At 42.3% G+C, this 12019-nt stretch overlaps 1 protein-coding gene across 1 annotated transcript in view; it reads right to left on the bottom strand.

Moving 5' to 3' along the window:
• PPFIBP1 (PPFIA binding protein 1) overlaps window positions 1–12019 on the bottom strand; it is a 112372-nt gene that overhangs the window by 21648 nt on the left and 78705 nt on the right. Inside the window, exons 15-21 of the mRNA XM_058190481.1 lie at window positions 11288–11418; window positions 10215–10265; window positions 9199–9249; window positions 5981–6035; window positions 4645–4674; window positions 2723–2879; window positions 259–291 (exon numbers count right to left, since the gene is read on the bottom strand). Of these exons, the coding sequence (XP_058046464.1) occupies window positions 259–291; window positions 2723–2879; window positions 4645–4674; window positions 5981–6035; window positions 9199–9249; window positions 10215–10265; window positions 11288–11418 (508 nt within the window). The remainder of the gene's footprint in view (window positions 1–258; window positions 292–2722; window positions 2880–4644; window positions 4675–5980; window positions 6036–9198; window positions 9250–10214; window positions 10266–11287; window positions 11419–12019) is intronic.

Here is a 12019-nt window from a genome sequence, read left to right as displayed (position 1 = left end):
CCTCTTAAAAACTTCCAGTATTGGAGCATTCGCAACTTCTGGAGGCAATTCTGACATCGAAATATTCTGCGCACATCTGTAAAGAATCTCCAAAAACACCAGCTCTTAGTAAACTGAGCGGGAGCGTTGAACGACAAGGGGAGGGATGAAGCTTGTAGGCCAGGAGAAGACGTGGTCAAGGGCCATGCATGATTGACGGCTGGGCATTAGCGGCTCTTAAAACGTGGCACAGGTAAAGACATGCATGTTCTACTGTACCTAAGATGGGCGCGCTGGCACTTCGACTGCGGTCTTCAGACATCCAAACAACGCAAAAACCAGATGCACAAGAACATACCAAGGGCAACAAGTTAAGACATATAAAAGCTTAACACTTTCAAGTCAGACAGGAATACCCCCCCCAAAAAAAACCCAATGCATGCGTGACACAGAGAACTAGTGGATTATAGTGGAACATTCAAACTTTCACTTGCTCACACCAAGAAAGACCATTGCTATTACTCCTTAAGACGTATACATGGCTTTAGAGTGAGTAGGTGTCTCCTAAATGAGGGAGTCCTCCACATACGACTGTAATGGAGCGTGCCTGGTTTTGTGGCCTTTTTGGATCATCGTTCACCAGCTGATGAGGTCACGAAGCAAACACCACGGTTGCTAAGAGAACACAGCCGTCGTTAAGCAAAACTGATGAGTTTGCTCTGGGCATGGTTTTGCCAAAAACTTGAAGTAAGAGCCGAACCCCGTTGTAAACAGCAATTGTGCGATCATAGGATGCTGGAAACAGATGTGATTATGTTGCTGAGCACTTGAAGTCCAGCCATGTAATTGCAGCGAAGTTGGCTGGACTCTGCTTGTGACTACGTAGGAATTCTAGGCTCATTCCTCTTTTCATTCCACCCCCAGTTTCTGCCACTCCTTCCCTTACATCTGCACTTCCTAATATACGTAGCCTAAAAATGTCACATGATTCTAGAGTCGGTGTGTGTGTGTGTGTGTGTGTACTCACAAAGCATTCTTGGCCTGCTCTTGAGTTGCCGTAGGCAAGGGGGATGGGAAAACGAACTTGCGAGGCAGCAGGTCAAGTCAAAAAAAAAAAAAAAGCACATTCCAGCCATATCTCTGTCAAGGCCGTCTCCCGAGGTTACCCACAGTGGCCGGTGGGGAGTGATCTCTACAACCCACAAAATTGCTTTCTTGGAGAATGTGATTGATGACACACCTTGGGGGGAGGGGGGGGAAACAGGGTCAGAACTGGACCATAAATTACGTGGGATCAGAGTTGGCTTCACTTGGACCGCTCCTAATAAATAACTGGATTTCTTTTGAAGCTTGGCTCGAGGCTCATGATTTAATCAGAACCCTAACAGTGTATGTAGTGTGTGTGTGTGTGTGTGTGTGTGTGTGTGTGTGTGTGTGTGTGTGTGTGTGTGAATGAGTGTATAAAACTGCCCAATCTATGACTTTTTTCCTACAGTAGAAAGATGGCATGGCCCACAGCTGTTGGCATAAGAGCAAAGGCATGTAGACTATCACCACACAACTGAGTTGTCTTTAAGTACGTAAAACCGTGTTTCAAATTAATCCCCAAACCCAACGTGCACTACAGGTAGTCCTCGACTTACAACGGTTCATTGAGCGACCATTCAAAGTTACGACGGCACTGGAAAAAGTGTCTTAGGACCGTTTTTCACAGTTGCGACCTTGGCGGCACCCCCATGAGATTCAAATTCAGACGCTTGGCAGGGGGTTCATACTTATGACCGTCACAGCATCCGGGAGGTGATCCCTCATTTTTGCAACCTTCTGACAAGCAAAATCATCGGGGAAGCCAGATTCACTTACCAACCGGGTTGCGGACTTATCCACCGCCGTGAACAGCTGTCATAAACAACAAATGTCATAAACTGGGGCAAAATTCACTTGCAAACGTCTCACTTAAGAACATAAATCTGGGGCTCAAACATGATCGTACGTCGAGGACTACCTGTACCGGATATTATTTGGGCATAAACTTTCGCAGAAACTCAAGGAGACGTTAGAATTTTGTAGATACCGAACGAAACAATTGGTTTGATTTCCTTCGGCTACCCAGTGCCTCTTTTCTGCATTTTGCAAACGGGAAAAATACTATAGTAAGAGGGGAGTATTTCATCTCTTTCTGCCTTTAAAAGTTGAATTGTTGTGCCTCGCCCGCCCTCCTCTCCTCAGCCGGGCCCCTCCCATCTCCTGCTATCTGAACCAGAGACTGATAGTGAAGAAGAATGGCCTGGCATGCCTCCAGCCCCCAGCCCTGGCACCATGCCCGGACAGACTGAGGAAACAAACCTCCCTCCTACAGCGTGTGAGCACGAAGCCAGCCACGAGCTAGAATTGCCGGCAGCAGATCAGGAGGACGGAAAGTCACAGTGGATAGATCCCTGCTTCCGGAGAATGGAGAGGCGACGTCAGCAAAAGGAAGGGAGGGGCAGGCCTGGATAAGTGCTGAGTCATGGAGCCACACCCCATGGCCTATATAAAGGATCTGCTTTTTGGGCATTCCTTGAGTCAGGCAAAGTCTCATCTGGTTGCTGAAGTCACACCTTGGATTCCTGCCTGCCCTGAGAACTCTGACAGGACTTTGGCAAAGCTGCAGAGGCTTCGTGGCCACGCTTGATACAGACTTCCCAGACCCGGCCGTCGGAGAAGGAGTGGGACACGACATGAATGCTACGTCTGGACCTACCCAAGTTAGGTGCGCTTGCTGTCCTTTTGTTACTTTTGATCTTGAAAAAACCTCGGCCGAAGGACGACCTGGCTTTGCGAGATCCGAAAGCATCTTCATCGCCGGGGGACTTGCAAGGAAGGGTTACATATTTGCTATTCTCCACCGGCGATTTATTCTGAATGGTTGGGGAAAAAAAAGAAGAAAGAAAAAAAGAAAAAGGATACATCACCGGATACAAGAGCATTGAAGTCGGAAAGTTCAAAGGTCAAATGAAGATGGCATGCCCCAAAATGTATGTGAACAGGTAGTCCTCATCTTACAACCGTCCATTTAGCGACCGTTCAAAGTTACAACCGCACTGAGACATGGGACTTACGACTGTTTTTCATTCTGATGACTGTTTCAGCATCCCCATGATCACGTGATCAAAATTCAGACACTTACGCAACTGACTCACATTTATGACGGTTGCGGTGATTCCCTCTTTGCCACCTTCTGACAAGCAAAGTCAATGGGAAAACCAGCTTCACTTAACAGCCGGGCTACTGACTTATTGACTGCAATGATTGACTTAAGAACTGTGGCAAGAAAGCTCGTCAATTGGCACAAAACTCACTTAACAAATGTCCCACTTAACAACATAAATTTTGGGCTCAGCTGTGGTCGTAAGTCTAGGACTGCCTGTATTACACAAGAGGTATCTTATTTTGAAGTTCTCAAGAACTTTAAAGATAAAATAGATAGATAGATAGATAGATAGATAGATAGATAGATAGATAGATGGATGGATGGATGGATGGATGGATGGATGGATGGATGGATGGATGGATGGATGGATGGATGGATGGATGGATAGATAGATAGATGATAGATAGATAGATAGATGATAGATAGATAGATAGATGGATGGATGGATGGATGGATGGATGGATGGATGGATAGATAGATGATAGATAGATAGATAGATAGATAGATAGATAGATAGATAGATAGATGATAGATAGATAGATAGATAGATAGATAGATAGATAGATAGATAGATGGATGGATGGATGGATGGATGGATGGATGGATGGATAGATAGATGATAGATAGATAGATGGATAGATGGATAGATGATGGATGGATGGATGGATGGATGGATGGATAGATAGATGATAGATAGATAGATGGATAGATAGATAGATAGATAGATAGATAGATAGATAGATAGATAGATAGATAGATAGATAGATAGATGGATGGATGGATGGATGGATGGATAGATAGATGATAGATAGATAGATAGATAGATAGATAGATAGATAGATAGATAGATAGATGATAGATAGATAGATAGATAGATAGATGGATGGATGGATGGATGGATGGATAGATAGATAGAGAGATGATAGATAGATGGATGGATGGATGGATGGATGGATGGATGGATGGATAGATGGATAGATAGATAGATAGATGATAGATAGATAGATAGATGATAGATAGATAGATGGATGGATGGATAGATAGATAGATAGATAGATAGATAGATAGATAGATAGATAGATAGATAGATGGATGGATGTGGGGCCTTGTACATTAAATTTTAAGCTGCCTGCCAAAACAGTAGGTTAGATTCACCCAGAAGTTGATACTATAGTTAGTGGTTTCATCTGGATATTTATTATATACTTTATTCATTAAACATGACACTTGGTCAACCAAACATTTAAAAATGTATCATAAATATTATTAACTGGGACTGGTGATTGATACTTGTTGCTGCCAGCATCCTAGGAATCAACCAAGTATTTTCTTAAAATGTATTTTCTTAAATATCATCATCATCATCACCATCATCATCAAAAAAACAGACTGCCCCAATTGTATTTTCATCCCAAATACAATTCTCATTCCGTTTTTACATTCCTCTGAATTTTGATATATATGTCCATTACCTCTTCTAGCTTGTCTCTGGACTCTTTATCCTGTGGGGAAGAATTGGGCACATTAAATATGTCACATAAATTGCTATTTCGTTGAATCACTCTTCATTTAACTGACACTAAAATGTGCTCAATTCCAGTCATCTATGACACCCAACTGAATAAAACATCCTGACTATCTTATAAAACAATCTGTTTTATCATGTTTAGAGCCTTTAGACATTTGTTTCTAAAAAAAGGCAACAAAAACCTTTTTCTAATGAAATTGTAAACATTATATACCATATTTTTTGGACGCACCAAGATTTCGAAGTGGTAAACAAGAAAAAAAAAATTTTTTTGCCCTCCCCAGCTCCCAGGAGCACTCTGCAGGCCTCCCAAACCCTCTGCACGTCCCATTTTTCACAAAAATGGGGCCTCAGAGGTTTCAGAGGCCTGCAGAATCTCCTGGAGGCTGGGAGAACAAAAAGCTATGACACGTGTGGGTTATGGGAGGCCATAAACGGGCCTGTTTTTCATGAAAATGGGGCCTGCAGAGAGTTTGGGCAGCCTGCAAAGTGCTGCTGGGGGCTGTGGAAAAAACGCCCCCATTTTTACAAAAAGTGGACCAGTTTTTATGAAAAAAAAGGCTCATTTTTGGCCCACCAAGCCCCCGTGAGTCACATTTTTGCCCTCCCCAGCCCCCAGGAGCACTCTGCAGGCCTCCCAAACCCTCTGCAGGCCCCGTTTTTGTGAAAAATGGGCCTGTTTTTGATGAAAACAGAACACACGGGGTGAGGTCTTTGGGAGGCCAAAAATAGCTGTATTCAGTGTATAAGACACACAAACAAGGGCCTCTGGTGGCTCAGCAGACTAAGTCTGTCTGTTATTAACACAGCTGCTTGCAATTACTGCAGGTTCAAGTCCCACCAGGCCCAAGGTTGACTCAGCCTTCCATCCTTTATAAGGTAGGTAAAATGAGGACCCAGATTGTTGGGGGCAATAAAAGTTGACTTTGTATATAATATACAAATGGATGAAGACTATTGCTTAACATAATGTAAGCCATCCTGAGCCTTCGGAGAAGGGCGGGATATAAATTCAAATAAAATAAAAAAAATTTCCACCCTCTTTCAGGGGGGAAAAAGTATATTTTATACTCCAAAAAGTACGGTATATTTTTTTTCAAAATAAACCTAGCTAAAGATGTATTTCCATGGTGTACGATTGGAAATATTTAATGAAGCTTCCAGCACATAAATTATTTTTGAAGTAATTAATATCTCTGAAATCCAGGTTAAGGACTGAAAAGCAGAGTAGGAGTTAATAATAGCAGGTCAATCATTAATAAGAATATTTTATTACCCACCTCTGAGGCGTCTTTCTTCAAGTTTCCAAGACTGCTAGATTTTTGTAGAGCTGAACTTTGGGAACAAATTATAAGAAATATTAGCAAACAAAAAATAGAAATTTGGGGCTCATGCATTCAATCAGCAAGGTAAAAATTAGAACAGATGACATCAAAAGGGCCTCTAGTGGCTCAACAGACTAATAGAATAGAATTTTATTGGCCAAGTGTGATTGGACACACAAGGAATTTGTCTTGGTGCATATGCTCTCAGTGTAATGCAGTCTGTTATCAACAGCAGCTGCTTGCAATTACTGCAGGTTCAAGTCCCACCAGGCCCAAGGTTGACTCAGCCTTCCATCCTTTATAAGGTAGGTAAAATGAGGAGCCAGATTGCTGGGGGGCAATAAAGTTGACTTTGTATATAATATACAAATGGATGAAGACTATTGCTTGACATAGCATAAGCCGCCCTGAGTCTTCGGAGAAGGGCGGGATATAAATGCAAATTTTTTTTAAAAAATCATCTTTTAAGCCCGGATGATATGAAACACAAAAAACATAAAACTTCGTTGAGGAAGTTCTCTGATATTGAAAGAACCAGGAATCAGAAGAAAACACAATAGTTTTCCAAATCTTATTCCTTGAGAACCTAACCCAGTGATGGTTAACCTTTTTGGGGCCAAGTGCCCAAAGCACACACACACACACACATGAATGCATGCACGCGTGCCACAATCCCCAAAATGCAACGTGAGCACCCCCGCACATGCAATCTGCACATACACGCATGTTCCCTGCACATGTGCCCCCGCGCATCTGCCCCAGGCCCCCATTTTGGCTTCCAGGTTGGTGCAGGAGGCTTTTCAGGTGCAAAACGGGGCGCGGTGGGGGGGCGCGATCTCCACAGTTTCTACCCCCATCGCGTCCTAGCTTTCTCCTGCATTCCTGCCACGAAGCGGTACCTGCGGAGGGTGGAACCTGTGGGGATTGCGGAAGGCCCTGCCCCGTGCATGCGCAGCAGAGACCCGAAGACCAGCTAGCCGACAGAACAGAAAACTTTGTAAATGCACATCAGCTCCGAAAATTCATTCTCCTGCCATTTTTCAAAACCGGACGTATGAAAAGATCAAACCGCATGCCTTTTTCTGCGTGTGATTTAAATGACAATATGCAACGAATAAACCTCTTCAAAGCTCCGGTCATGCACGAAGTGAGCATGCTCTCTTTTTTTTCCATTTAGTTTTAGTTTTCAGATTTAATTTTCCAAATTGATTTTCCGCACAGACAAAGGATTAGTTGCTTGAAAAGCCATGCTTCCATTATACCAAAGAGAAAATTATTCTACCTAGAATGCTATCTGTGCAAAAGAGACTTTAAAATACTGAAACCCTTTGCTAAGGTTAATGTTTAATCTTTTTCCTAAATAATTTGAGAGCCAGCTTGGTGTGGTGGTTAAGACATCAGGCTAGAAACTGGAACATTTAAATTCTAGTCTTGCGTTAGGCACAAAACCCACCAGGGGACTTTATTTAATCCTTCTCAATTCTAAGAAGGTAGCAAGGACAACTCATTTCTGGAAAAACGTTGCGAAGGAAAATCGCATGGATTTGTCTGGAATCACATTTGTCTCAACAAAAAGAAAATCAACTTTTCTCTCAAGAGTGGTCCACCAGCAGCTTGCAGAGCTGGCAGTGGCGTTAGAGACTGAAGAGGCTGGAGAGGACAATAGACCAGTCCTGGAGTCAGGGCAAGGCCTGGACGAGGGTTCTGCGTCAAAGGCAGAGATGAGGTCAGGGCCATCTGGGAGCGTTGCACAGACTCCGAAGCCTCCAGAGGCAGACAGCAGAGAGGCAGAGGAACAGGAGGAGCCTGTTCCTAGTGCACGCATGCAAAGAGCTGCCAGAAGGCAAGAGCAGCTAAAGCAAAAAGGATGACTCAGGAGTAAGGCCATGAGATGATTGGCTCCTTCATAAGGCTTAAAAGAGCAGCAAGGGCTCTTGGGTTCTTTGTAGGAAAGCAACGTTGCTACAATTGTTTCTTATTGGTGTCTCTTGTTTCTGAACTTTGTGGGGCTTTGCCAAGAAAAGCCTTTGGCAGGGTGCCAAAGAAGACAAAGGTTCGTGATAAGGCCAAAGGACTTTTTCTGAAGGACTTTGTTTTGGACTTAATTTGGACTAAGCTGAGAATGAAATAATTCTCAGCTGTTCTCATAAAATATGTTTGATTAGGACTGACTGTGTCTGGTAATAACTACTTGGGGCTAGATCACAACAAAGAGGTCCAAAATTGAAAGGCGTTTTCTTCCTGTAAAAGAACTATCAGAAGATCCCTTGAAAAGGTTGGAAGACTTCTGATAAGATCAGAGTATCCTCTTCTGATTTCAAAACTAGATTTCCAGGATCGGAACATCTCTGTTTCAAAATATGTCTCCCTCCCTCTACAATGCAGTTCAAGATAATTCGATAAACTTTCTCCAAAAAGAGTCCACAGGACTTCAATTTCTGTCTCTCCTTCCAAAACCTTTTCTCTAAACACCCCTGAAATACAGGTAGTCCTTTTACTTACGACCACAATGGAGTCCAAAATTTCTGTTCTTAGGCGAGATGTTTGTTAAGTGCCCCATTTTACGATATTTCTGGCCACGGGTGTTAAGTGAATCACCCCAGTTCTTAAGTTAGCAGCGCGGCTGTTGAGTGACTCTGATTTCCCCATGGACAGAAGGTTGCAAAAGAGGATCACGTGACCACTGTAAATATGAGTCAGTTGCAACCGTCATAAATATGAGTCAATTGTCAAGCATCTGAATTTTGATCACATGACAAAAGGGATGCTGCAATGGTCATAAGTATGAGAAATGGTCATCAGTCACATTTTTAATGCCGTTGTAACTTTGAACGGTCACTAAACAAACTGTTGTAAGTCGAGAACTACCAATCCTATTAGTAACCACTGAGTGCCAAGAAGATGTCAATATTTGGTATGATATCCCCTTCGCAGCCTGCCATTTCTCTTTGATTAAACTTGTGGGAAGAATATTGTCTCAGGCCTTTGCTACAAAATAAATTATTGGGTTAGAAACGGTTACAAAAATAGGCACCTCAGTCCAGCAAAAACTATTTAATAACTTCGTTAATTGAAGCGCAAGCGCTACTGATTAATTTAGGAGCGCCGGAAATCATTCTCTCTTTTGCCTTGCAGGAAAACTAGCCAGAAATTGTTTGGGAATTATATATTACAAAATTCGATAAATCCCCGGAGCTATGCAGCTTGCTTGGAGATGCTTCATGCTGTAACAGAAAAGGGAAACTAAACTAGAATAGCTGAAAGATTAGAAGGAAAATAAGAGCGTGGAAAGAATAGAATAGAATAGAATAGAATAGAATAGAATAGAATAGAATAGAATAGAATAGAATAGAATAGTTGGAAGGGACCTTGGAGGTCTTCTAGTCCCACCACCTGCCCGGGCAGGAAACCCTACACCACTTTAGACAAATGGTTATCCAACATCTTCTTAAAAACTTCCGGTGTTGGAGCATTCACAACTTCCGGAGGCAAGTTGTTCCACTGATTAATTGTCCTCACTGTCAGGAAATTTCTCCTTAGTTCTAGGTTGCTTCTCTCCTTGATTAGTTTCCGTCCATTGCTTCTTCTCCTGCCCTCAGGTGCTTTGGAGAATAGTTTGACTCCTCCTTTGGGGTAGCACCTGAGATATTGGAAGACTGCTATCATGTCTCCCCTAGTCCTCCTTTTCATTAAACCAGACATACCCAGTTCCTGCAACCGTTCTTCATATTTTTCAGCCTCCAGTCCCCTAATCGCCTTCGTTGCTCTTCTCTGCACTCTTTCTAGAGTCTCAATATCATTTTTGTACATCATAGCGATCAAAACTGGATGCAATATTCCAAGTGTGGCCTTACCAAGGCCTTATAAAGTGATATCAACACTTCACGTGATCTTTATTCTATCCCTCTGTTGATGCAGCTAGAACTGTGTTGGCTTTTTTGGCAGCTGCTGCACATGACTGGCTCATATTTAAGTGATTGTCCACTAGGACTCCAAGATCCCTCTCACAGTTACTATTATTGAGCAAGGTACCAACAGTAGACCCCGGGAAGGGGCAGAAAAGTCAAAATGGCAGCCACTCTCTTGACTCCATACTCCCAGCGGACATCCCTAATCAACAACAAGAAGAGTTTAATGGTTTTTGGGTTTAGATGTGTCATCAAGATTTAGATTTTGATCGGATACTTACATTTTTGTATCACTTAGCTGGGTTTCTATGGAAACCACCGCCTGTTTCTCGCTGCAAAAAAAAGAAAAGAAAAAGAAAGAAAAGAAAGAGAGCCTTAATTAATACCGCCTCATCTAATACATAGCCTTATTATTAATAAAAGTATTATTTCTTATAACATAATTATTTGTTTGAGACAGGAAGGAAATATAGTCCAGTCCCATTCTCCTAAAATTAAGTGTGACTGCAATCCATGAGTTGCATTGGAACAAAATTTCCAGAGGGATTTTTAAGGGAAATTAGAAGAAGTCCACAAAATATTGTAGGAATGTTCTCGGCTCTGTCTAAATACTACTGAATTTTGTCCGCCCCCCCCCCCCAAATATGTTTGAATTCTTGATCGTTTTCCCTCAAATGAAACCCTAGCAAAATATTATCCCTGTAAGATTAAAAGCATTAGATTATTTCAACAGGATGATAATAAACACAATTATGCAAAAATTATTTCACATTTCTCCTGCTGGAATTGGCAAACATTCCCAAATTTGGTATCTATATTCCCCCAACAACTCCCTATAGTTAGTCCTTTACTTACTTACAACTGTTTGTTTAGTGACGGTTCAGAGTTACAACCACGCTGGAAAAGCTGACTTGGGAACATTTTTCACACTTATGGCCGTTATAGCATCCACATGGTCATATGATCCAAATTTGGACGCTTGTTAACTGACTCATTGTTATGACGGTTACAGTGTCCCGGGATCACATAATTCCCTTTTTGCAGCCTTCGGACAAGTGAACTCAACAGGGATGCTAGATTCACTTAACAACCATATCACTAACTTAATGACTGGAGTGGTTCACTTAACAACTGTGGCAAGAAAGATCATAAAATGGGCCAAATCTCCAGGTAGCACTGTCTCACTTAGCAACAGAAATTTGGTGCTCAACTGTGGTCGTAAGTCCAGGGTGGCCTGTATTATGTTTCCTTGGCCAGCCTCTCACTTTGGGAGAAAAGTCTATGGATCCAAAATTTTAATTGCGTTCAATTTGTTCACGAAAAGCTTAGGAACTTTTGCATAAAGCGCCCTTACCTGCTTTCACTTTCACTTTCCGTTTTGGATGGGACGTTTCCTCTTTCGGTCTGTTCTTCTGAACGTCTGAACGACTGCGAAAAAGAAGGAATGGAAACTTGCAAGACGCTGGTGTGGAGCTGGATGGAATTCTGCAACAGAAAAAAAAATCATATTTTGCATTAAGCGACAACAGATACCTACCATATTTTTCGGAGTATAAGACGCTCCGGAGTCTAAGATGCACCTTAGTTCTTAGGAAGGAAAATAAGAAAAAAAAAACCTGCCTCTGCCTACCAACATCCATCGATATTCATCTCGTTAGCGTCCTGTCAAGTGTGTGAGAGAGCTGAGGGCTGTTTGGAAACTGAAACAGTATTTGCTGTGTGAGCAACAAGAAAGGAGACAGCAAGGAGCCTGGGTGTGGCTTAGCTCAACTGTTCTAAAGCTGCATGCTGTGCTGATGTCTGAAACTAAAACTGAAACTCCTCTCCTCTGCACTCTTTCTAGAGTCTCAATATCATTTTTGTACATCATGGCGACCAAAACTGGATGCAATATTCCAAGTGTGGCCTTACCAAGGCCTTATAAAGTGATATCAACACTTCACGTGATCTTTATTCTATCCCTCTGTTTATGCAGCTAGAACTGTGTTGGCTTTTTTGGCAGCTGCTGCACATGACTGGCTCATATTTAAGTGATTGTCCACTAGGACTCCAAGATCCCTCTCACAGTTACTATTATTGAGCAAGG

This window comes from Ahaetulla prasina, chromosome 7, assembly GCF_028640845.1.
Source record: "Ahaetulla prasina isolate Xishuangbanna chromosome 7, ASM2864084v1, whole genome shotgun sequence".
NCBI lineage: Eukaryota > Metazoa > Chordata > Lepidosauria > Squamata > Colubridae > Ahaetulla > Ahaetulla prasina.
This window is presented reverse-complemented; position numbering and strand designations above follow the sequence as displayed.